Consider the following 24,078-nt stretch of genomic DNA (forward strand, 5'->3'; position numbering starts at 1 on the left):
TATGGTGTGGTTATAATGAGAACCACACTTATCGTGAGAACATAAGAACCATTAAAATCAATGTATCTGCTATATAAATTAATGCATTCGCTATTAAATTTAATGCATCCGAAAATAATAAAAAATTTGCTCCCTTCAGGATTCGAACCCAGGATCTGCATTCATCCACCAAGATGATGCATCCACCGTGGATCTTGATGATCGAATGGCTTAAAATGGTTCTACGTTCTAATTTTATTTAGTGGTTCTTATTTGAACCTCTCCCATGATATATATATATATATATATATATATATATATATATATATATATATATAGGGGGCCGCTCCAATGAGACCCCCTAATTTTAGTGAGATCTAGGGCACGATCTGGTGCATTTATTTTATCAATCCTATGGCTGATATTGTATCTGGAGGGTGATTTTTTTTCGCAGGGTTCGAATCCTGGAGGGAGCAGAATATTTTAAATTTTGTTATTCATCAGTATATACTGCATTGTTCATCAGTATATTCGGCCCTGTTTATCAGTATATATATCTTATTCATTACGAATTTTTAAAATTTTATTTTTCATCAGTATATACATCTTGTTCATTAGATGTACGTTTTGTTCATTAGTATTATATGTCTTATTCATTGTACTCATGTTACACGAAAAATAAGGGGTCTCACTGGAGCGCGCCCCTATATATATATATCTTTGCTGGAGATTTTTATTTTTACATTGTGTTTCAATTTTGAGTATGTGATTCAAACTGGTAAATAACATACCGTATTCACTAAATACAGAAAAAGTGGCACACAATTTGTGAAACTATCCCACCATTAAACGGTTTAAAAGTGTGGCTTCTATTGGGGCGATGATCAAGCCGGAGTTTCATGGGATGCCTCTCTTTCCGAGTTCCTTTTTTTGGTTATCTTCCGGCTAGATGTGGGTGATGGTTAGGCCGGAACTCACCTCCGGTTGGATGTTTTCTGCTTTATTTTTTACTTGGGCGTCGTCGTTAGTCGGGTACTCTTTTTCCCTTTAAGGTTTTTTCCTCGGGGTTTCCTTAAAGTGATTTTAATGAGATCCGACCATTAATTTGTTGTCTTGTGCTTTCAAGGGTTTCTTAGATTTTTCTTTTCCCTTTTTTTTATATAAAATTTCAATTTCATCAAACTCATCTTTCAATTGCATGCATATTTGTAAGTTTTTTTATATGTAATTACAATAGTACTATTGGATTTGGATTAAAATCTTGACTCGTTCTTAGGAGCGGATCTAGAATTTGTCATTTAGGGGTGCTAAATTTATTGAAGTACGATGTCTGAAAATATTTGCAGGGGATTTCCCCGAGCTATTTTTTTTAGCATTTTGTACAGTTCATTTTTATATTCAAGTATTATCTTAATGGACTTAGAATTAGAATCAATCACTTAATATAATAAATAGTTGTTCGCCGTTCTATTAATTCAACGATAAGTACATTGAAAGCATATAAAGACCTACTTCTAGCATTATTTTTTTTTTTTGAAAAATTGTTTCATCTTCTAAAAAAATAAACTAATTCATTATTAATAGTTCATAATTTTACTTTGACTCAATTATTGACTCAAATTCAACATTAAAAGTTAACTAAGAAATGAAAATAAGTAAAAAATAACACAAATTCAACAAACTAACATAACAAATCACTGTAAACATTGTCATCATTGAAAACTGAGTATTGAAAATAATAAGCAATTAGTTTCCTTGGGTTGAAAAAAATATATAGAAAAAGCATCACCTTGAACAAGAACTGCTGCAAGAAAAAGTAGGAATGAGAACAAGTGATGGGAGGGATGTTAATATGAGAGAGCGAGAGAGAGAGAGAGAGAGATATGTTACTGATGAGTTATATCTGTGTATTAATGGTTTTTCACTTGTCTGTAGTTTTTAATTGCCTCTTATTTGGGAAGCACGAAGCAGATTCTAAAGGATAAGGGCAATGTTCTTGTTGGAACTTTCCTTCAAGAAGTTGCAACTGCCACAAATCTCGTTAAACGAGCTCTTCAAGAACTTGAAAAGCAGAGGCGTCTGCAGCCAAACACACGGGCATCACAGTCGTCGATTCTCAACAACTTAAGACAAGGACACTCATCGTTGAAAGCGCTCCCAAGAAATAGATGGATGCAAGGGGTTTCACATTTGACGAAACTACTTTTTCGATGTTGATTGAACCTATGGTAAGGGAAGGTATAGATAGTGTTTTATTTGACAAGGTTAAGAAATTTGTACCAAAGGACCTCTATTCTAGATAGGTGTTATGTTGTTTTAGAAGTTGAAGAATTATTTTATGTTGTGAGATTAAGCATAAACACGAGAGATTTATAATAGTGTGCATTTTTAAGTTTAACTTAAACAATATGGTCATTTTTAATTTTCACTCACATTATAAATTATAAGATGAATATAAAAGATCTATTTTCATTTGAAATAACATCCATTACTCAATTTCTTCTTGATGACAATAAGAATGGGAAACCAACTACGAGCATAATACAACAAGCAATCATCAAATTCTCTAGTTCAAGGAGAACAATCAGTCGGTTATTGACTGCAGCATGAAATAACAAAATGGCAAGATTATTAGTTCAACAAGTCGTAAAATCTTAAAGCCAAGATAAAAGAGAACTCAAAATGACTTATAGAGTTGATTGTAAGCTTAGATTTATCCAAAAGACTAATTATAAGAATGTTTACATGTGAAATTCATACGTAACAAGAGTACCGTGAACAGAGATGAATTCCCCACATAATTTTAAGAAGGGGTATTGGCCTATAAATACTCGAACTTTTTCAATTTTCTGGTTTTGCACCCCAAAATTAAAATTTGCCTATAAATACTTGAACTTTGTATTTTTTTTTTATCTTGCACCCGATGTAAAATTTACCCCCAGATCATTAATGCTGACATGACAGTCGAATTGAGAGGAAAATTTGAAGTGCATAATGAAGTCGATAAATTATTGTCAATATGAGATCTAGAACTTGTAATTGTAGGTTTTGGGATGTCAATTCCGTTGTCATGCCTGCAACAATTTGAGAGTAAAAATTCATCGGATGCAAAATCAGAAAGAATATAAAGTTCATGTATTTATAAGCATATTTTAAAGTTGAGGTGCAAAACTAAAAAATGAAAAAGATTCGAGTATTAACAGGCTAATACCCTTTTAAGAAACAGAAACAGTATTATATAAACTGATCTTCAACATAAAATACATAAGACTACATAGCAAATGTCATAAATAAAATTAAAGAAAAACATTCAAAATATGTTTAGACCATCTCCAACCATTTACACCAAAACCAAACCCATTTTGCAGTATATGTCACTTCCAATAATAATTCAACTCCAACCATTTACACCAAACTCAAACTCAAAAGAATATTCTTTAAATATTCTCTTTACACTTACTATTTTTTATACTTCTTCTATCATACCTATATATTTCTTTCAAATTATACATTCGCCCCAAAATTTGTAATTAATAATTTCATATAAAAATAAGGGGTAATTGCCCCTAAATACATTACATTTCCCCATTTTCTGGAATTGCACATCACCTTTAAAATCCGCCTTATAATACATAACCTTTCTTCTCTTCTGGAATTGCACATGGTCAGCCAACCATCAATCAGAAAAATGACGTGGATGCCAGAAACGCCACATATACATATCGGAAAAAAAATTAATTGATGTGGCAGTCATGTAGGAAATCATAAATTTTTTTTGCCATTAAATTCGAATTTCCAGAATATAGAATTAAGTCATTAATTTCTAAAATCTCCAATTTCCCCTAAATTCCCTAGTTTTACAATTACCCTAACGTTCAGACTTGAATTTCAATCTGCTCCACATTGCCCTAGCTCCAGTGATTACACCAACACAAACCAGCGACAAAGGCTCCGGCGCACGCGGCTGTCCAGGCAGGGAGACACACGCGACGAACCGGCGACCAAGGCTCTGGCGCACGGGACGAACCAGGCAGAAAGACGAGTATGTGTCGATGTTGATTTAACCTAGATTGCGATCTTTCCCCTAACATCAACCGCTAATTTGGATAGATTCCACGAACTCAATTAAAGCGAACAAGCCAGCAATTTAAATTATTCATTGTGCATTTGGCGTGGGTTGCTTTCTTTATCCAGCGCCTACTATGCTAAAAACTTAGTTGATATAATCCTTTTTTGGCTAGTTTAAATGCATTTATCGTTGTCGTGTTATTGATTATGGTTGAACTGCAGGGGTGATGGGAAATTGCTGTTTTCGTGGAATCTAGTGAGGGAAGGTTGCGATCAGCGATGTCAGGAGGCCAACCATCGGGTTCGACACAAGCTGATAAAGATCTGTCCGTTCGACAATTTGTTACGAATGGGGAAATTGTAAAACTAGGGGATTTAGGGAACAATTGAGATTTGGGAAATTAATTCCTTAATTCTATATTCTACAAATTTGAATTTAATAGCAAAAAAAAATTGTAATTTCAAAATTAATGCCTTAAATACTATATCGAAATTAATTTTATTATTATTATTATTATTATTATTATTATTATTATTATTATTATTATTATTATTATTAAATAAGCAAAAAAATACAAAACTTTAAAATAAAATTCATTAGAAATTACATAACATGAAAAATAAAATACTACAAACAAACCAACATACACATAAAATTCAAGACTCGATATTAGTATATTTTTCCTACAAATGTTCAATTAACTCATTCGGAAGTTCGAGGTGACCATCTCTATTTCTTATCTCTCTATAACAAGATAGAAACTCTTGAAATCGAGCATCTTCATTTGCCGCCATCTCAACCTCCGGTAGTGGTGCCTCTCTAGCACTTGAATTGGAGTAGTAAGGTCACGTTCGTCTTCAATTATTATGTTATGCAATATTATACATGTTGAATGTGACTTCATATCTCATACATATATATAGGGGTTTAAGTGAAAATACTGGAAGATTGAGGATCCATTTGCAATAAGCTGAAGATTACAACAAAATCTTTTTTAACAGACTCGGTTGCAAGCAGCCAACTTGCGGGTTTCGTGGTGATCAAGTCTTTAGTTAGTTTTATCCAAATTTCTGTATATATACTCTTTGTAGATTAGAGTGTTAGGATTGATGAGATTCAGTTGAAAAGAAAGAGAGAAATCGAGAGATACAGTAGCTAGAAAGTAGCTTGTGAGCTGTGAGATTTTCTTCTTTTGTTGCTGATTGTAACTTGTAAATTCTTGATTGATTCATAGTGAAAACTCATCTGTAGTTGTGCTACCGTGGATGTAGATCTCTGTTGAGATCGAACCACGTAAAAATTCTTGGTGTCTCGATTCTTGTTTTTCGATTTAGAGCATTCAAACTTTTACTTTCAATTCTTGTTTGTGAATTCTACTTTGCAAACTGAAACAGAGTGTTGAGAGTTGTTGTTTGTTGGAGTTTTGAGTTTGTGATAAAAGCTCAATTTTACAACAAAGTGGCGCCGTCTGTGGGAATCCAATTCCTGCGTTGAAGAAGAGTGCTCGCGAAGAAGAGAATCACCCTGAAATCAAGTTGTCTGGTGGCAAGAAGGATCTGAGTGAGTTCTTGTCGAAAGCATGGCGATGGCTAAGTTTGAATCTGAAAAGTTAACTGGAAAGAATGATTTCTCCCTTTGGCGGTTGAAAATGAAGGCTGTTCTCACGCAGCAAGGGCTGCTGAGTGCTTTGGAGCCAAGCAAGATACCCAAGAAGGAGGAAGACAGTGAGAAAATTCAAGATATGTTGCAACGGGCACACAGTGCCATTATACTTAGTCTTGGAGACAAAGTATTGAGAGAAGTAGCTCGAGAAGAAACTGTTGCTGGTGTTTAGGCCAAGCTAGAAGCTCTTTACATGACTAAGTCTCTAGCTAATAGGCTCTATATGAAAAGGAGATTGTATTCCTACAAGATCAGTGATGATAAAGGCATCTTGGATCAACTAGATGAGTTTAACAAGGCTCTGGATGACCTTGCAGACATTGAGGTCAAGCTGGAAGATGAAGATAAGGCAATATTGCTTCTAAATGCCTTACCTAAGTCTTTTGACAATTTAAAAGATGTTATGCTGTATGGCAGAGAAACATCCATCACTCTTGATGAAGTGGTAAATGCTATAAAGTCAAAAGAACTCTAGAAAGCTGCTGATACCAAATCTGAGACCCCAAATGAAAGTTTGAATGTAAAGGGAAAGTTTCAAAAAGGAAAGTCAAAGAAACCATGGAAAGATAAGAAGAAGTCAGGCTCTCAAACGAAGTCAAAAGAGGAGGACTCCAAAGAGACAAGAAAATGTCACTTCTGTCAAAAGCCTGGTCACATTAGAAAGGATTGCTACAGTTGGAAGAAGAAGCAAGCCCATAAATCAAACACCACTGATACTGCTGATATTGCAGAGCAATATCAAGAAGCAGAAGCTCTAAACATTATCTCTAACTCAACTGAAAATGCTTGGATACTTGATTCTGGTTGCTCATTTCATATGTGCCCTACTAAATCATGGTTTGTTGATTTGCAGATGGAGGATCTTGGCTCTGTAATTCTGGGAAATAATGAAGTTTGCCCAGTTAGAGGAAAGGGCTCTGTCAAGTTAAAGCTTCATGATGGCTCTACAAGAATGCTGAATGAAGTCGGGTATTTCCCTAGCCTACAGAGAAACTTAATTTCTTTAGGTCTACTGCAGTCAAAAGGTTATAAATTTAAATCTGAAAAAGACTGCTTGCATGTTATTAAGGGAAATAAAATCATCTTGAAGGGAATAAGGAAATACAGCTTGTATCATCTTCTAGCTTCTACTGTTATTGGAGAATCAGAACTTGTTGTTAATGATGAAGCTATTGTGTGGCATAATAGGCTAGGTCATGTTAGTAAACAAGGTCTTGCTGAACTTAATAAACAAGAACTTATTAAGATAAAAACTGATGATAGCTTAAGTAACTGTGAAGCATGTTTATTAAGTTAAAGCAAGAAGCTAGTGTATCCTGTTGGTAAACATACTTCTATTGCACCTTTACAATATTACACTGTGATCTGTGGGGGCCTTCTAAGACTTCCACTATAGGTGGAGGAAACTACTTCATATCTCTTATAGATGACTATTCCAGAAAAAGTGTGGATGTATGTTTTAAAGAACAAATCTGATGCTTTTGACAAATTTGTTCAATGGTGCATAGAAGTTGAAAATGAAAAGGATTGTAAGGTCAAGTGCTTAAGAACTGATAATGGGCTTGAATTCATTTATGAGAAGTTCAATGAGTTTTGCAAATCAAAAGGTATTAAGAGACACTTGACTGTTCCTGGTAATCCTCAACAAAATGGGGTTGTAGAGAGGATGAACAGGACTTTACTTGAAAGAGTAAGGTGTATGCTTGAGAGTTCAGGGCTTCCAGCTAGATTTTGGGGTGAAGTTGTTACCACAGCAACATATTTGATAAATAGATGTCTTTCCACTACATTAGATTTGAAAACCCCTAAAGAGAAGTGGAGTGGAAAGCCTGCTGATTACTTAAACTTGAGGAGTTTTGGATGTCTTACTTATGCTCACATAAGACAGGATAAATTAGAACCTAGAGCCTTGAAATGTGTCATGATAGGATACCCTACAGGTATTAAAGGTTATAAACTATGGTGCATTGAGGCTGGAAAAGGTAAAGCTCTGATTAGTAGAGATGTTGTTTTCAAAGAGGAAGTAATGCCATATAAAGTTAAGACTCCTGGTACTAAGGTGGAGGTGGAGCATTCTAAGAAACCTCCTGACCCTAATGAGAAAAGAGAATCTGAAGAAAGCACAGAGAGAAATGAAGTAAAAGAAGAAACTGACAACTATTCTGAGGATACAGAAAGATCTCTCGGTGAATATCAGTTGGCAAGAGATAGAGTAAGAAGATAAATAAGGCCTCCAGCTAGATTTGCACAAGCTGATCAAATATATTTTGCTTTGAATGTTGCTGAGAAAATAACCTATCAGGAACCAAGAAATTACAGAGAAGCTACTACTTGCAAAGATAGCCAACATTGGATTAAAGCTATGCAGGAAGAGATTGATTCTCTGTTTAAGAATAACACCTGGAAATTGGTAGCAAAGGCTAAATCTCATAAATGTGTCAGTTGCAAATGGATATACAAGAGAAAAGTGGAGGTGATAGGAAACACTGAAACTATCAGGTATAAAGCTAGACTAGTAGCTAGAGGTTTTACACAAAAGGAGTGTGTAGATTTTAATGAGATATTTTCTCCTGTGGTCAAACATAGTTCAATCAGAATTCTCTTGTCTTTAGTTACTCAATTAGGATTGGAATTACATCAGATGGATGTAAAGACTGTTTTTCTGAATGGAGAGCTTGAAGAAACCATATACATGTGTCAGCCAGAGGGATTTGTTGTGAAAGGAAAAGAGTCACAAGTTTGTTTGCTGCAGAAATCTTTATATGGTTTAAAACAGAGTCCAAGGCAATGGAACAAGAGATTCGATGAGTTCATGATAAGCATTGGATTTAAGAGATCACTACATGATAGATGTGTGTATCTTAAGAGAACTAAGAGTGGAAATTTGGTATATTTGCTGCTGTATGTTGATGATATGTTGATAGCAAGTAAGTTCATGTCTGATGTGAATGAAATTAAGAAAGCTCTTAGTACTGGGTTTGACATGAAAGACTTGGGTGAAGCAAGAAGGATTCTGGGAATAGATATAAAAAGATGCAAAGAAAAGGGTGAGCTTATGCCGTTACAGTCTGATTATATTTTAAAGGTTCTCAAGAGATTTAACATGAATGAAGCAAAACCAGCTAGTATTCCTTTAGCCCAACATGTAAAACTTTCTGAAGTTCAAAAGCCTAGTACAGAAGAGGAAGAAGCTGAGATGAAAAAAATTCCATATGCAAATGTGGTTGGTAGCATTATGTATGCTATGGTTTGTACAAGACCTGACTTAGCTCACTCTATAAGTGTGGCTAGTAGATTCATGGAAAATCCAGGAAGAGCTCATTGGGAAGCTCTGAAAGTTATCCTCAGGTATCTAAAGGCTACTTCAGATGTAAGAATTTTGTTTAAGAAAGGTAGTAATACAGGTGATGGAGTATTACTTGGTTATGTTGATTCTGACTATGCAACAAGCATAGATACTAGAAAATCTCAAACATGTTATGTCTTTACTATGTTTGGTGCTGCTATTAGTTGGAAATCAATGCTTCAGTCAGTAGTGGCTTTATCTACTACTGAAGCTGGGTATATGGCTCTTACTGAGGCCATTAAGGAAGGTATCTGGTTAAGAGGCATGATACAAGAGCTTGGTCTGAAACAGGAAGTTGTTCCCATTCTGTGTGATAGCCAAAGTGCTATTCACTTAGCCAAACACCAGGTATTCCATGAACGCTCAAAACATATAGATGTTCGATTGCACTTAGTGAGAGATACTGTGGAAAAAGGTGAAGTAAAGGTAGTAAACGTAGGAACTGAAGACAATGCAGCAGATATGCTGACTAAGTCTTTGCCAGTTTCTAAATTTAAATTTTGTCTTAAATTGATTAAGGTCTGCTCTCTTACAAAGAGCACTTTGGTTTACTAACTTTGCTGTTGATTGAGTAGCACATGTATAGATAAGATATGAGCTATGGAGTCAAGGTGGAGATTGTTGAAGGTGACTTCATATCTCATACATATATATAGGGGTTTAAGTGAAAATACTGAAAGATGGAGGATCCATTTGCAATAAGCTGAAGATTACAACAGAATCTGTTTTAACAGACTCGGTTGCAAGCAGCCAACTTGCGGGTTTCGTGGTGATCAAGTCTTTAGTTAGTTTTACCCAAATTTCTGTATATATACTCTTTGTAGATTAGAGTGTTAGGATTGATGAGATTCAGCTGAAAAGAAAGAGAGAAATCGAGAGATACAGTAGCTAGAAAGTAGCTTGTGAGCTATGAGATTTTCTTCTTTTGTTGTTGATTGTAACTTGTAAATTCTTGATTGATTCATAGTGAAAACTCATCTGTAGTTGTGCTACTGTGGATGTAGATCTCTGTTGAGATCGAACCACGTAAAACTTCTTGGTGTCTCGATTCTTGTTTTTCGATTTAGAGCATTCAAACTTTTACTTTCAATTCTTGTTTGTGAATTCTACTTTGCAAACTGAAACAGAGTGTTGAGAGTTGTTGTTTGTTGGAGTTTTGAGTTTGTGATAAGATCTCATTTGAGTTTGTGATAAGAGCTCAGTTTTACAACAATACAAGTGGTCATTATAGCATGTAGTACTTCTTTATCCTAATAACGCACTGATCCAACTACAATTGCAAAACGTGCTTGGAGAACTCCAAATAAATGTTCTACGTCGCTTCTGCATGCTTTTTGTTTCATTGCAAAATATTTTAATTTTTGAGTACGAGGCTCTTTAATTGTTTGCACAAGAGTAGCCCATTTAGGATATATACCATCAGCTAAGTAATAACCCATATTATATTCTTTTCCTCTAATAATATAATTAGTTGGATGGGTAATACCTTGAGTGAGATTATGAAAAGATGCGACGAATCCAACACATTTATATCGTTGTTGGTGCCCGGCAAACCAAAATAAGCATGCCATATCCAAATATATATCATAATCTGTTACCGCTTCAAGAATAATTGTTGAACTTCCACTACGCCTACAAATTGTCCGGCCCATGCGGTCGGACAATTTTCCACTTCCAATGCATACAATTTAGATTTCCTAACATTCCTGAAAATCCTCGTTTTTCACCAATATAGAGATGTCTAGCAATATCATTAGAAGTTGGTGTCCTTAAATATTTAGTTGAAAAAATCTCAATTATTGCACTACAAAATCTTTTGAGACTTTTAATCGAACTGCTCTCACTGATTTTCACATACTCGTCAGTAGCATCTGCTGGACAACCATATGCTAATATACGAAAAGCGGCAGTTACCTTTTGAAGGGGTGACAATCCAAGCTTTCTCGCTTTTGCACTAAGTAGTGATCATGTGCCTTAACCGCATCAACAATGCGAAGAAACAACGAACGAGAGATTCAGAATCTCTTTCGAAACACGGCTACTCGTGGTACTAGCTATAGTAACACCAAAGATATCCTATTATCTCAAGTTTATATGCAAATTTTACAGGACCCAGTCATTGAGGTACAACAATCATCAGAAAATTTCTGGGAGTAGGTAGACAAGCTCGTGTTCAAAGTACCTTGAAAGTAATTAAGAAATTTCATGGTTGTATAAGTGCAATTGAAAGCAGACATCAAAGCGGTGCCCCAAATGCTGATATAGTGAGTATCAAATATGTTCAAGTGATTTTATTGCAATAATTACAATTTTTACATGAGATTAATTTATTATAACTACTTGCAGATGCAACAAGTTGAAGAGTTGCTCAAAGAAGATCGGAACTACAAGTCTGGTTGGAAATTCAACCATGTGTGGCACATTCTTAAAGATTTTGAAATTTTTCAAGATGGTACTCAAAGCTCCAGACAATATGCACGTGGAAATCCTTTTTTCGAATCTGAAACTCGAATTTCTAATTCGCTAGACTCATCAGGTTTGTCTCCATTTTTTATTAACTTAGATGGTGATAATCAAAATAACGTTGGTGGTAGTTCTTCATCATCAAGACCCATCAGAGTAAAAAAAAAGCCAAAATAAAGAAAAAACAGTCCTAAGATACAACATCTTTAATTGCCGCAATGCAAAAACAGAATGAGTAACTTGCGGAGGATATGAAGACAACTAATGCACGAATGGAACATCATTTGGCCATTCAAGCTAAAAGTTACGCACTTAAGGAAATGAAGGGAAAAAAATAAAATTCTATATATGGACTTGAGCTCCATTCAAGATCCACAAGTTCGTGCATTTATTGAAGTTGAACGAAGACACATTTTACATAAAAGAACTCAACAACAAGGCCAACCGAATCCTTTTGAAGCTGGAACATATTCTTTATATTTCAATAATATTGGAGGATCTAGTTCCGGTCTACCAAATTATTAGATTAGAATTATTAGATTAATTTCGTATTTCTTGTGTAGTTTATTTATTTGTGTCTGCTTGATTTTCGTTGTCTAATTTTAATTATGTTGTTTTTATGTCATATGGTATTTATATTATTAATATTATTTCAAATATTCTTGTATTATATTTTTTAATATGTCATATAATTAAAAAATAATTCTAAATAAACAAAATTAAATACCTAAATCAACAAAACAAAAACAATTTGTTTTGAAAACCAGGATCAACGTACACAAAGTAAAATATGAGATACAATTTTTTTTAACTAACTATGAGATATAATATTATTTCTAGGGATCCCAATTTGTAGAGTGCCCAAACCCATTAAATTAATAATTCTAATATAAGCTTAATCAAGTTTTTAAAAGCAGAAGCATAAAATCGAAAGAAGAGGAAACAGAGCATCGCCTTCTCCAATTCCCTTTCTTCTTCAACATCTGCAACACAAACGCACGAATTCTCGATATCCACCAAGAGTAGGGGTTAGTTTGTAATTTTTAAAACTCAATAAAATGTTTTAGTGTGATGAATAGTGTAACATCAAATTTAGTATTGTACTATTGAAAATACGGCCTCAAACCCATTTTGAATTTGAGTTTGAATCACCATTGAAGAGGATTTGGTACTGCAAAATGGGATTTGCAGTACCGTTGGAGATGGTTGTTAGAGTATTTCTACACTCTAAGTTTTGTTGTCATTGTGTAGATCAAAGATGTTTCCACAGAATGTCTCTTGTTGGGTTGCTTCTTCGGTCTCTTGTCTGGCAGATTTCTTTCCCTGCGAGTTTTTAGTTTGAGATAGGCTTGGGCCTTCAAGTTTGCTAAGGAGTCTTTATTCCTAGGGCTTTTATGAACCCTATTGAGTGCCGTCTCAAGTAACCCCTTCGATGAGCCGCCGCCTAGAGCCTGTAGCCCGCCAAGAGCCCAAACTTCTTCTAGGGTTTGGCTATATATTGGTGATGAAGAGATTTCGAATTGGCTGCTGATTTTCGTGCAATTCTACTGCTTATTGAGAGTATTTTCGTGGGTATTATTCAGGGCACACGTTTCATGTAAGTGTGTTCTAATTTGTGGCTTATTTCATCTTGTAAGTGTTGTGGGTTGGTTTAGTACTTTGATTCCTTGCTCCAGCCTGTTGGAGTAAGTTTATTTGTTGGATTTAAGCGTTGAATGTGTAGCATTCAAGCTTAGGGAGTGAGTTGTTAATTTGCTCTCAATTATTCATCGTAGTGAAGGTTTGGGAAGATATAGAGGCTAGGGAGAACGAGTCTTCGCGTGTAAGTCCATTGTATATCTTATCATCACTAGTGTATAATTTACTATGGGCGTGTCCCCCCAGACGTAGGTGTTTTATCATCGAACTGGGTAACCAATTTTGGTGTTCTTCATATTTTCTGCACAGTTTCAGTTTGTGTCTTCGCCAGAGTTTCTGGTTAACTTTCTAGGTGTGCGAGTTTATATGTGTTTGGATAGGCGAAACTTTCAAATTGGTACTTCAAAATGGGATTTGTAGTACCGTTGGAGATGGTCATAGGGGATCAACAATCTCAGTTCTAAAAGAAAGTAAAAAAATAAAAATAAAAATATTCAATATATATAGAAGCTTTAAATGATCATGAAGTATTTATTTTAAGTTCATTTTTATCTATTACTATATACTTCCTCCGTCCCATTTGAAGTGTCTTGCGTTTTTTTTTTTTTGGATTGTCTCATTTCAAATGTCTTATTTCCTTTTATAAAAAAAAATTATTCTAAAAAATTAAGAATTTTGAGACTCACATCACTTTTTTAACTCTACAACACACCACTTGATAATATAATTAACATTTTCATAAATAATTGTGTCGAAAAGAAATAAGACATTTGAAAAAAAATAAGATTTTTGAAGCGAGACGGATGGAGTAATGTTTCATAGACGGATGATTCATTTTTCTACTTTTGTGTAAATTAAAATAATGTTTTTTTTATAATCTATATATATATAAAAGCTCAACCTTAGCCAACATGGCCATTTTGGCGGGAAAATGTTGAAGTCTTTTAACCATCATGTAATATCAATCATCTTATTATCCACTGGATTATAACCTCTCTCAGCTCTTTCAAAACTTGCTCATCAAGAATATATGTTAATCTGTCATTTCCTAATAATCTGTCATTTACTAATATGTTCTTGGAGAAAAAGTATACGTAGCCTACACATTTTGAGGCTCTATAAATAAGATGAAATTTGCAATCAAACAACAATCATGATTGCTCTACTCATTGGAGCAACCATGAACAATTTCATTTTGAAGCGGCAAGTTTTTTTTTTTTTCTAAAAAGACCTTGAACAATTTCAAGAACTTGACTTTCATTGATAAAAGAAGAAAGAAGAAGTAGAAGTTTAAAGCTTTGATTTTATTTCTCTGCTTTTGAACTTGCTATGTTGAGTCCCGTTGTGAGTACCGGGTTGAGTCGTGTCAGGGAAAGGGGGGCAGCAGCCTCGGCACCGCCGTAGTTGCCGGCGAATCGAAGAGGGCGGCAGTGGTATCTTTGTCGTCGCGAGGAAGGAGTCAGCTCCGCGTGGGGCAGCGTCTTCGCCCAGATCGGAGAGCTGCGATACAGAGAGGGAGACCCAGAGGGTGTTTCCGATTGAAGGAGATGGCGGTTGTGATTGGGGTCTGGATTCTGAAACGGCACGGCGACTCATCGCTGTCAATTTGCCGGAGAGAGATGGCGGCCGGTGCCTGTTTGCGCGCGCCGCCGTCTGTGCTTGTGTGTGTGGTGGCGTGTTTGGTCAAATAGAATGAAAGAGAGCGAGAATGAGAGAAAGTGATAGAATATTGTGATTTAAACTTGATAGGGTGGTGGGTTTGGGTGACGTTAGATATATTTGTTGGAAGAAGAAGATCATAGTGAAAAATAAGAAAAAAGAAGATGAGATGAAAAAAGTGGGAAGACAGAAGATTCAAGAAGCGGCGCTACCTATGAAGATGAACAAATAGGGTTTTAAATTTCCTTTCATATTCCCCCAAAAAAAAAAAAATTTCCTTTCATATTCTTCTCTTTGACCTTTTCTGTATTTGTTAAATTTAAACATGGGCCGCTTATGTTTGGGCTTTTATTTAGGTATATTTAGTCTAATTGGATTATGTCTTATGCTATGACTATTAACAAAAGCCAGGGTCAATCTCTTTCACACGTTGGTTTATATTTGAAGAGACCTGTGTTCAGTCATGGTCAATTATATGTAGCTGTATCAAGGGTTACTAATCGTCAAGGATTGAAAATCCTGATATGTGGAGATGGTGTTGAAGATGATGAATATACCGAAAATGTTGTTTATAAGGAGGTTTTTCATAATGTTTGAATATTTAGATTTGTAGTTTATTATTATTTTTACATATATTGTTTATTTTGTTGTAATATAATGAATCAAGTATTAAGGTAAATTGAATGAGCCGAATTGGTTATTTTTTGACATATATTTATATTTGGTTTATTATTTTATGTATTGCGTTTTTTAAGTGAAATGATTTTTAAATCTTATATTTTAGAGTGGAATAGATGGAAATGTTTAAGTTTAAATAATATTTTTTTAGTGATGAAATAAAGAATAACAAATTTATAGCATAGGCATATCATATATGTCTTAGATCGAGAAGAGAAGTTGAAATACAGTGTTTATGTATTAGTGACATTTATTGTTGAGCAACAACCTCATTTTATTAGTGAAATGTATTAAATTTAATTAGTACTTTGTAAGACTAATATTGTATAATTCAAAGAATCGTTTTTTTTATTTTTGTTGTTTGTGTATTATGTGATTGATTAATAATTGTACTTTATGTGTTCAATTTATTTCGTATATTTATTTTATTTAATGTTATTTTTGTAGTCATTAAAATAGTTTATATATATTTGTGTTGTAATTTATGCGTTCTTTTAATTCTAATGCATATTTAAAAAATAATAACTAAACAAGGATTCATCTTCTTATTTATATATAATTTTTTTGAATATTTTGAAAACTTTTGTATATAAACTTAAATATCTTATTTACAAATAAATATTTGTCAATGTTAATGTGAATTGTAAAATAATACTATATATTTGCATATATCCTGTATCTATATCTATATAAAAGCGTTTAACCAATGTGTTATAAATAAATTAACTTGATTTCTTTTAGGATGTGTTTGCTTTTTATCCTTTAAATGAAGGGATAATATAATGACGTATAAATTTATCACTTAAAGTGGGGACTACATTTATTATATCTTATTTGGTTTGAAGGATACTATATTTATCCACTCCTTATAAGGTGGTATAAATTTATATCGCCCTCTTTTAGGTATAAAATTATCCATTTCTCAAGGGATAAAGGGCTGCCCAAAAAATTATACAACCTGCCATAATTTTTTTATACATCAAAGTAAACGAAGTATAAGGTGGTAAATGTAGCTTATCCCTCCCTTATACCTCACAGCAAACACACCCTTAAGCTATAATGTTATGTTGGATAGGGTTCATAAATTTCATTTTTTATTTTGCATAAATATAATCGTCTAATTCGTTATATTTCACATTTAACTTTTTATGTAATAAACAATATATTTTTTTTCCATAGGTTACTGATTATTGATTATTTCATAGGTTGGATTTGTTTTAGGTTCCACATTTATTATTGCATTGGCGGGATTCATTTTATGTTCATATATATATATATATATCAATGATTATTAAGTATTGATATTTGAAACTTTAAAATTTTAGATTCTTCATAATGTTTTTTATATGATACTCTAAAGTTTTGATTTGTATAAGATATTTTATTGTTTGTTATACATATTTTGTTTTATTTAATACTCCCTCCGTCCCTAAAATAACTTCCTCTTTTTCCATTTTGGGACGTCCCCCAAATAACTTCCTCTTTCTTTCTTTCCATTTTTGGAAACCTACCCCACCACTAATAATACTTTATTTATTCTTACTTTTCACTTTTCACCACTCTCAATACTAATTATAATACTTTTCACAACTTCCAATAATAATTATATCACTTTTTCTCCACTATCAATACACTTTACAACTTTTTATTAAAACTCGTGCCGTCCCCAAAGAGGAAGCCATTTCAGGGACGGAGGGAGTATTATATTCCTTCTTATATTTGTAGTTATTTTACATATATTTGTGTAATTTGGTACCCGTGCGTATGCACCGGTAAAATCCTAGTTATAATAATAACAGGGGAATAATGAAAGACTAAAAAAAAAAATGAAAGTACTATATTTTTATAAAATTCTGTCTCTCTCTCTCCGCCCTCCGCTTCTCTCACGCTCTGACTCTCTCGCATCTCTCTGGCCTTTCGCTCGCCGCTGCCCGGACCGCCCCGCCTCCTCTGGAAGCAGCTGCAGCGCTGCAAGCCTGCAGCATTCCACCCAGTTGCACCGCATCACCTTTCTGGCAGACGGCCTATCCGGCCCCGCGGCTACACTTCGGCGCCTCCGTCCGGTCTTCACAGTCATTCAATTTATTCCTAGAAGGCTTCAATTAGTTTAGGGCTCAAAAACTTGTAGAAATAGAAGACTGTTAGTTCTAAAAAATACGTGATAGAGGATGATTGCGATGTGAACAGTTTCAATTAGTCTGTCAAAACGGATGGCCCGATCGAAGGACGATCCGGGGACTCGACCCTTACCGCCGCCCGCCTCTCTCTCCTCCGACGCTCTCTACTTCCTCAATTCCAAACTAAGCTCCAGAGAAGACCTCGACGGAGCCCCTGCTTTGCTGTCCGAGATCCAAATCCAGTCCGATGCAATTGATCGGACACTATCCCAACTAAACAACGAGCTCCAATCTCACTTGAACCGCCACTCTTCCTACTCGAATCGGGTCGGATCACTCTTCTCCAACGTACATGCTCAGTTGGACGATCTCCGGCGCTCCTCCGCTCAACCGTCGTCAGGTAGTTGTAGTTTGGGGATTTTGGGGGTTTCTAAATTTTGAATTTTGTTTGAAAGGTAATTACTTCTTTTTCGTGTTTATAGATGGAGAATTGAGGAGAGGGATGGGAGAAGAGTTACAAGCATTGGCCAAGGAAGTGGCGAGAGTTGAAACTGTAAGAAATTATGCAGGTTAGTAGTCCCCTCCCCAGTTTATCATTGTATCTAGGGATTTTTTTTATGGAATTCAGAAATGAGTTTATGGGGAAGGGTTATATATCGGGATAATGCTTTTGGAATATGTGAATGCCTTTCTTGGTGGTGTTACCTAGAAAGGAATTGGACGCTGGAATGCGTTGCTGAGAGGCAACCTATATTTAGAACCAGTGGAAATGCTAGTTTGGTAGTTGTGGAGAATGTGGTCGAACTCAGGGGTCTGGGAAGGACTAGCACTATATCTATTTTGTTGGGTTAGAATAGTTTGAAGGATTTAGACAATTGAAAGAACATATACATTGATAATCAAGCATGTCGAGAATGCTACAATTACTAATTTGAGTTCAAGTAATTTTATTATTTAGTTAGTTGTTTCCATCTTCAACCTTGATCTTTGTTTCCATTTGTTTGAATAAGTTTTGGGAATATCAAAATGGCTAAGATCACATTTTGAGGCCCTGACTCTCACATGCACATATACGCATGTATCTTGATCACTTTGTTTCTGTTCATGACATATGTTTTTATGATTCTTTAGTTTTTGTAGTGTCAGCTGACTGTACTGGATACATTCTAGCATACGGTTTGAAAATAGCTGATACAGAAAGATTTGGAGATCACTTCCAGGTGGAGTTGATTAACAATCACTTGTTGAATGTTGACTAACCCCACTACATCTTGTTCATAGTTCTGTACTAGACCGTGGCTTGAAGAGTATGAAATTGATTATAGTTCTAGTGAACGAGTTATTCCAGGCACTTCTACTATCTGCATGTTTGTAGAACTTTCTTTTCTTCTTAAAAATCTATATTATAAATACACAACAAGGATGTTACAGAAGCAAATGAAACTAATGAGTTTTTATCATTGACGAAAAAAAGATAGCTCTGCGTGCCTACAATTCATGGTGGGTTGATAATTTGGTCATATTTTTTGTGAGTGGAATTAACCTATTATGAAATATAACATGATGAGATAGCATGATAGATGTAATTCCAGACAGTGGTATGAATGACATTGTGCCAGAAAGTAGGCTGCTCCAATATAAAATTTTCTAGTAGAAGACAAAATAAACTCAATGAAGTTTTATTTTGTTGCTCCTTCTGTTCTTATTTGTTGCTCTTGTAACCGCTCTCCTTTTACTTTCAGAGACAGCATTGAAGCTTGATACATTAGTTGGTGATATTGAAGATGCTGTATCATCCACTATGAATAGAACATTGAGGAGGCATCCATCAATGAAAGATCTAGAAGTTAGTACTCTTCACTGGGAATGTGTGCTATAAGTTGCTGTGAATAGTTGAAATGCCAAATCTAATTATAATTCACACTAGATTTGAAATCAACTATTAGTTTGTGTTTAATAATCTTCTCAGTATTTAGAGGGAATATAAGAGGACATGTCAAATCAATGAAACTGAATATCATTCTGCAGTACAGACTATCAAAATGAAGAGTTAGTTATTACGTGCATTAATCATACATGATTTATTGGAAGTATTTATCTTTAACTTCCACCGTTGCCACGGTTGTCAAGATGGTTAGTTGGATAGTTTAGCTCTTAAAGGTTCTGTCATCTGTTCACGAATATGGTATCACAAATGTAATTACCTACTGGAAGCACTATTATTCAGAGCATTAGATGTTTAAAACTTTTTATAATTTTAGGTTACAGAGTAATGGTGTAAATCTGCATTAGTGTTGCCTTTTTCAATCTTGTGAATTTGTGAAATAATTAACACAAGGATGGTACAATCTAGAGATCAGTATTTAAATTATATGTTTAAATAAATAATGATTATAATCAGTGTTTATGTGGTTAAGTGCTGAAACGAAGTCTTCCTAACTGAAGGTTTTGTTTTCTTGTTTACCTCTACTTGTAGTATATGCGTGCAGGCGCTCTAAGGGCTCTTAAATTAACAGAAGATGTTCTCAGCTCAGTTATAAAGACACATCCTCAATGGATACGGCTTGTTTCAGCGGTTGATCATAGAATTGATAGAGGATTGGCCATTCTAAGGCCCCAGGCTATTGCTGATCATCGAGCCCTTCTTGCTTCTCTTGGGTGGCCACCACCCTTAAGTTCATCTAACACAAATGTTAAAGGATCATCGAATGTGCAAAATCCGCTTTTCACAATGCAAGGAGACTTGAAACTCCAGTACTGTGAGAGTTTTCTCGCATTGTGCGGTCTCCAGGAATTGCAGAGAAAAAGAAAATCTCGCCAACTTGAGGGGCATAATAAGGATGTTGCTCTTCACCAACCCCTTTGGGTTATTGAGGAACTTGTGAATCCTTTATCTATCGCAACTCAACGCCATTTCTCGAAGTGGATTGAGAAGCCGGAGTATATATTTGCGCTTGCATATAAGATCACTCGCGACTATGTTGATTCAATGGATGATTTATTGCAACCACTGGTAGATGAAGCTATGCTATCTGGTTACAGTTGTAGAGAAGAATGGATTTCAGCAATGGTATTTGCCCTGTCGACCTACCTGGCAAAAGAAATATTTCCCTTGTATATCAGTAAGCTGGAAGAAGAGAGTGAAACTACCATCCAAGCACAGGCTAGGGTATCATGGCTACATCTCGTAGACTTGATGATTGCATTTGATAAACAAGTTCAGTCTTTGGCAGCACATTCAGGAATGCTTCTTTCCCTACAGGAAGAAGACAATATGCAGAAGATGTCTTCGTTGGTTGTATTTTGTGATAGACCTGACTGGCTTGATTTGTGGGCTAAAATAGAGCTTAATGATACACTTGATAAACTGAACACCGAATTGGAAGATAACCGGTATTGGATAAATGAAGGTGAGAATGTTACTCTTCTACCTGGTCAAGAAGAGAGCAAATCTCCTGGGATAGCAAGTGCTGTTTTCCGACGTCTCTCTTCTGTCATTGATCGTTGCCGATCACTGCCTAGCTTCTCATTGAGGTCAAGATTTCTCAAATCAGCAGGCGCACCTATAATACATAAGTATTTGGATTGCCTGCGGCAAAGGTGTCAAGAAGCTGAGGGGCTGACTGCGCTGACAGATGACACAGCTCTAATTAAGGTTGCCAAGTCTGTTAACGCAGGGAGCTTTTTTCAATCTGTTTTAGACGAATTCTGTGAGGATGTATTCTTTCTGGAAATGGAAACAAAACAATCTGGGGGCATTGGAACAGCAGGTGATTCTGATGCTACAAGCAAAGGCTCCTCAGAAGCAACTGAAAAAGGTATTTTTCACGAAGAAATCAAGAAGCTGGAAGAATTCAAAACAGAGTGGATTGAGAAGCTGTCAACTGTCGTCTTACGGGGTTTTGATGCACTTTGCCGAGAGTATATAAAGAACAAAAAGCAATGGCAGGAAAAGAGCGACGAAACCTTGATGCTGTCACGATCTTTTATAGAAGCTTTGGATTATTTGCAGGGAAAACTGTCCCTTTTGGAAGAAGGGTTGAACAAAATGGATTTTACGAGACTGTGGAGAAGTTTGGCAGCTGGTATAGATAGATTAATTTTCTATAGCATACTAATGGGCAATGTGAAGTTTCATGATGGGGGAGTTCAGAGGCTTTCTAACGACTTGACGGTTCTGTTTGGCGTTTTCGGATCGTGGTGTTTGAGACCTCAAGGCTTCTTTCCCAAGACAAGTAATGGCTTGAAGTTGTTAAAAACGGCCAAGAAAGAGTTGAAGACTACATTGATGGTTGATGAAAGATGGTTAAGAGACAATGGGATTATGCAGTTAACTTCTGGTGAGGTAGAAAAGATTATGAAGAACAGAGTATTCAACAGTTGAAAGGCTTGTCCAAATTCACTAGTTTTTTAGCCCTCACAACTTCCATACACCAAAGAGACACTATATACTTCCTTCAGTTTCCTCTTTTCGTCATGGCCTATATTGAATAGATTAATGAAGGGTTTTTTTTATTTCTTTGGAGAAATATGATGAAGGTTTTATGTTGTTGTGGATGTGAGATTACTGGTTTAAATTCTCATCGATATACTACAGTTAGGGTGTCTAATTTGATTAAAAATGAAAGAAAAGATATATTTTCATCATTTTTCACCATTTTTATATGTTTATTGTGATAGAAATTGTTTTTTCGGACAGTGGCATATTTTCTCGGACACTCTTTTTTTACTCATTTTATCTTCAATGTTGGATAATAATATCTTTAGATAGAGAAATGAAAAATATTTTTCTAATATTTTTTCATCTTTTTAACTCTAATAAATATATGATAAAAATAAGAAAAATAATATATATATATATATATATATATATATATATATATAGAGTTTTGATAAGCTAGGCGCCCAAAATGAGCGACCAGCGTGAGCACCCAGCCCATTTTCCTTTTCTTATTAATATTTAATTTTCCTTTTACCTTTCTTTATATTTAAAAGTTGTATTTTATTGATTTGTAATTATATGTTCTCTCATCCGCATATATATGGATTTCTTTATATTAAATTTCACGCCCTAAATTTCAAAATCTATGAGACCTCAACTTTGCCAATGCCATTAAATTATATACTCCAGGACACAAAAATGTGAAATTAATTGGAATATGATTTATGGAGAGACACAAAGTGGAATATGATTTATGTGAAATTATATAGAGATCTTTATATTAAAGTAATTGCCAATGCCATTAAAGTGATTTGCAATTATCATATTTCAACTTCTTAGAGAGAGACACCATGCGTTTCTTCTTTCTATTGTCACTAACTGATCTTGTGTCTCTCCATAAATCATATTCCAATTAATTTCACATTTTTGTGTCCTGGAGTATATAATTTAATGGCATTGGCAAAGTTGAGGTCTCATAGATTTTGAAATTTAGGGCGTGAAAATTTGGGGATAAATTCAGTGATCCATATGAGGTATTCAAAGTTGTAGATGAATCGCGATTGTTAGGAATTATGCAGATGGGTTTCTGAGTATGATGAAAAAAACAAAGAAAAAAGCGAGGAGGTGACGAGGTGTGGTGTCGACGGAAGAAATCCATATATATGCGGATGAGAGAACATATAATTACAAATCAATAAAATACAACTTTTAAATATAAAGAAAGGTAAAAGGAAAATTAAATATTAATAAGAAAAGGAAAATGGGCTGGGTGCTCACGCTGGTCGCTCATTTTGGGCGCCTAGCTTATCAAAACTCATATATAGGGAAGGGCTAAAATAAGAGCATTTCTTAATATATAAAATAAGAATCATTTTCAGCCCTTAGATCATCAAGATCTACGGTTGATTTGTAATCCTGTTGGATGGATTTATGGTCCTGAGTTCGAATCCCAGAGGTAGCAAAAATTTATTTTTCACAATTCATACATTTATACAGCGAATTCATACGTGTTCTACATAAAATTCATACATTAAAAATTGCTCTTATTTCTTATTTTAAGATGTGCTCTCACGGTAGCCCACCCCTATATATATATATATATATATATATATATATATATATATATAGGGTTGGCTTCTATAGAAAAACCTCCTTACAGTAAGAATTAAGAATGAATCACATTCATTCATCAAATCAGATCGGACGGCTTATATTCGTAAGTTTGATTTCTGCCAAATTCTTCATTAATATCAAATCTCATAAAAATCTCCATTTCCATTAAATTAATGGCGATTCAAGAAAATCCCTATGAATTGCATTTAGAATTGTCAACAACCATTTTTGTTCACAATTATATGATAATCCGAACTAGTTCGAGAGATGAAATCGTAGCGGTAGCTGAAGAAGGTAATTTTTTCTGCAATTCATTTAGTTTGTTTGTGTTTACATCTTGTTTATATGTAGTTTATAAATTTTGCGTTTTTTGATAAATGTCAGCGATTTCTCCATTCCGAATAGGTTGGGG

The 24,078-nt window shown here is 34.8% G+C and overlaps 1 protein-coding gene and 1 pseudogene across 3 annotated transcripts; one reads left to right on the forward strand and one right to left on the reverse strand.

Annotated features, from left to right (window-relative positions):
* Positions 1-4,731: 4,731 nt before the first annotated feature.
* On the reverse strand, positions 4,732-11,468 carry LOC131023346 (uncharacterized; annotated as a pseudogene).
* Positions 11,469-17,316: 5,848 nt separating this feature from the next.
* Positions 17,317-22,160, forward strand: LOC131021303 (RINT1-like protein MAG2). 3 transcript variants are annotated; one of them, XM_057950433.1, is made up of 4 exons: positions 17,317-18,011; positions 18,094-18,180; positions 19,354-19,457; positions 20,088-22,160. In XM_057950433.1, the coding sequence occupies exons 1-4, from the start codon at positions 17,705-17,707 to the stop codon at positions 21,993-21,995; spliced, it is 2,406 nt and encodes an 801-aa protein (XP_057806416.1). In that variant the 5' UTR covers positions 17,317-17,704; the 3' UTR covers positions 21,996-22,160. The 3 variants fall into 3 exon arrangements, with proteins under 3 accessions (XP_057806416.1, XP_057806418.1, XP_057806417.1); XM_057950435.1 differs by lacking the exon at positions 17,317-18,011 and adding an exon at positions 18,743-18,831 and having other exon boundaries at positions 18,099-18,180; XM_057950434.1 differs by lacking the exon at positions 17,317-18,011 and having other exon boundaries at positions 18,099-18,180; positions 18,743-19,457.
* The last annotated feature ends 1,918 nt before the right edge of the window (positions 22,161-24,078 follow it).

Source organism: Salvia miltiorrhiza, chromosome 4, assembly GCF_028751815.1.
Source record: "Salvia miltiorrhiza cultivar Shanhuang (shh) chromosome 4, IMPLAD_Smil_shh, whole genome shotgun sequence".
In the NCBI taxonomy this organism is placed as follows: Eukaryota; Viridiplantae; Streptophyta; class Magnoliopsida; order Lamiales; family Lamiaceae; genus Salvia; species Salvia miltiorrhiza.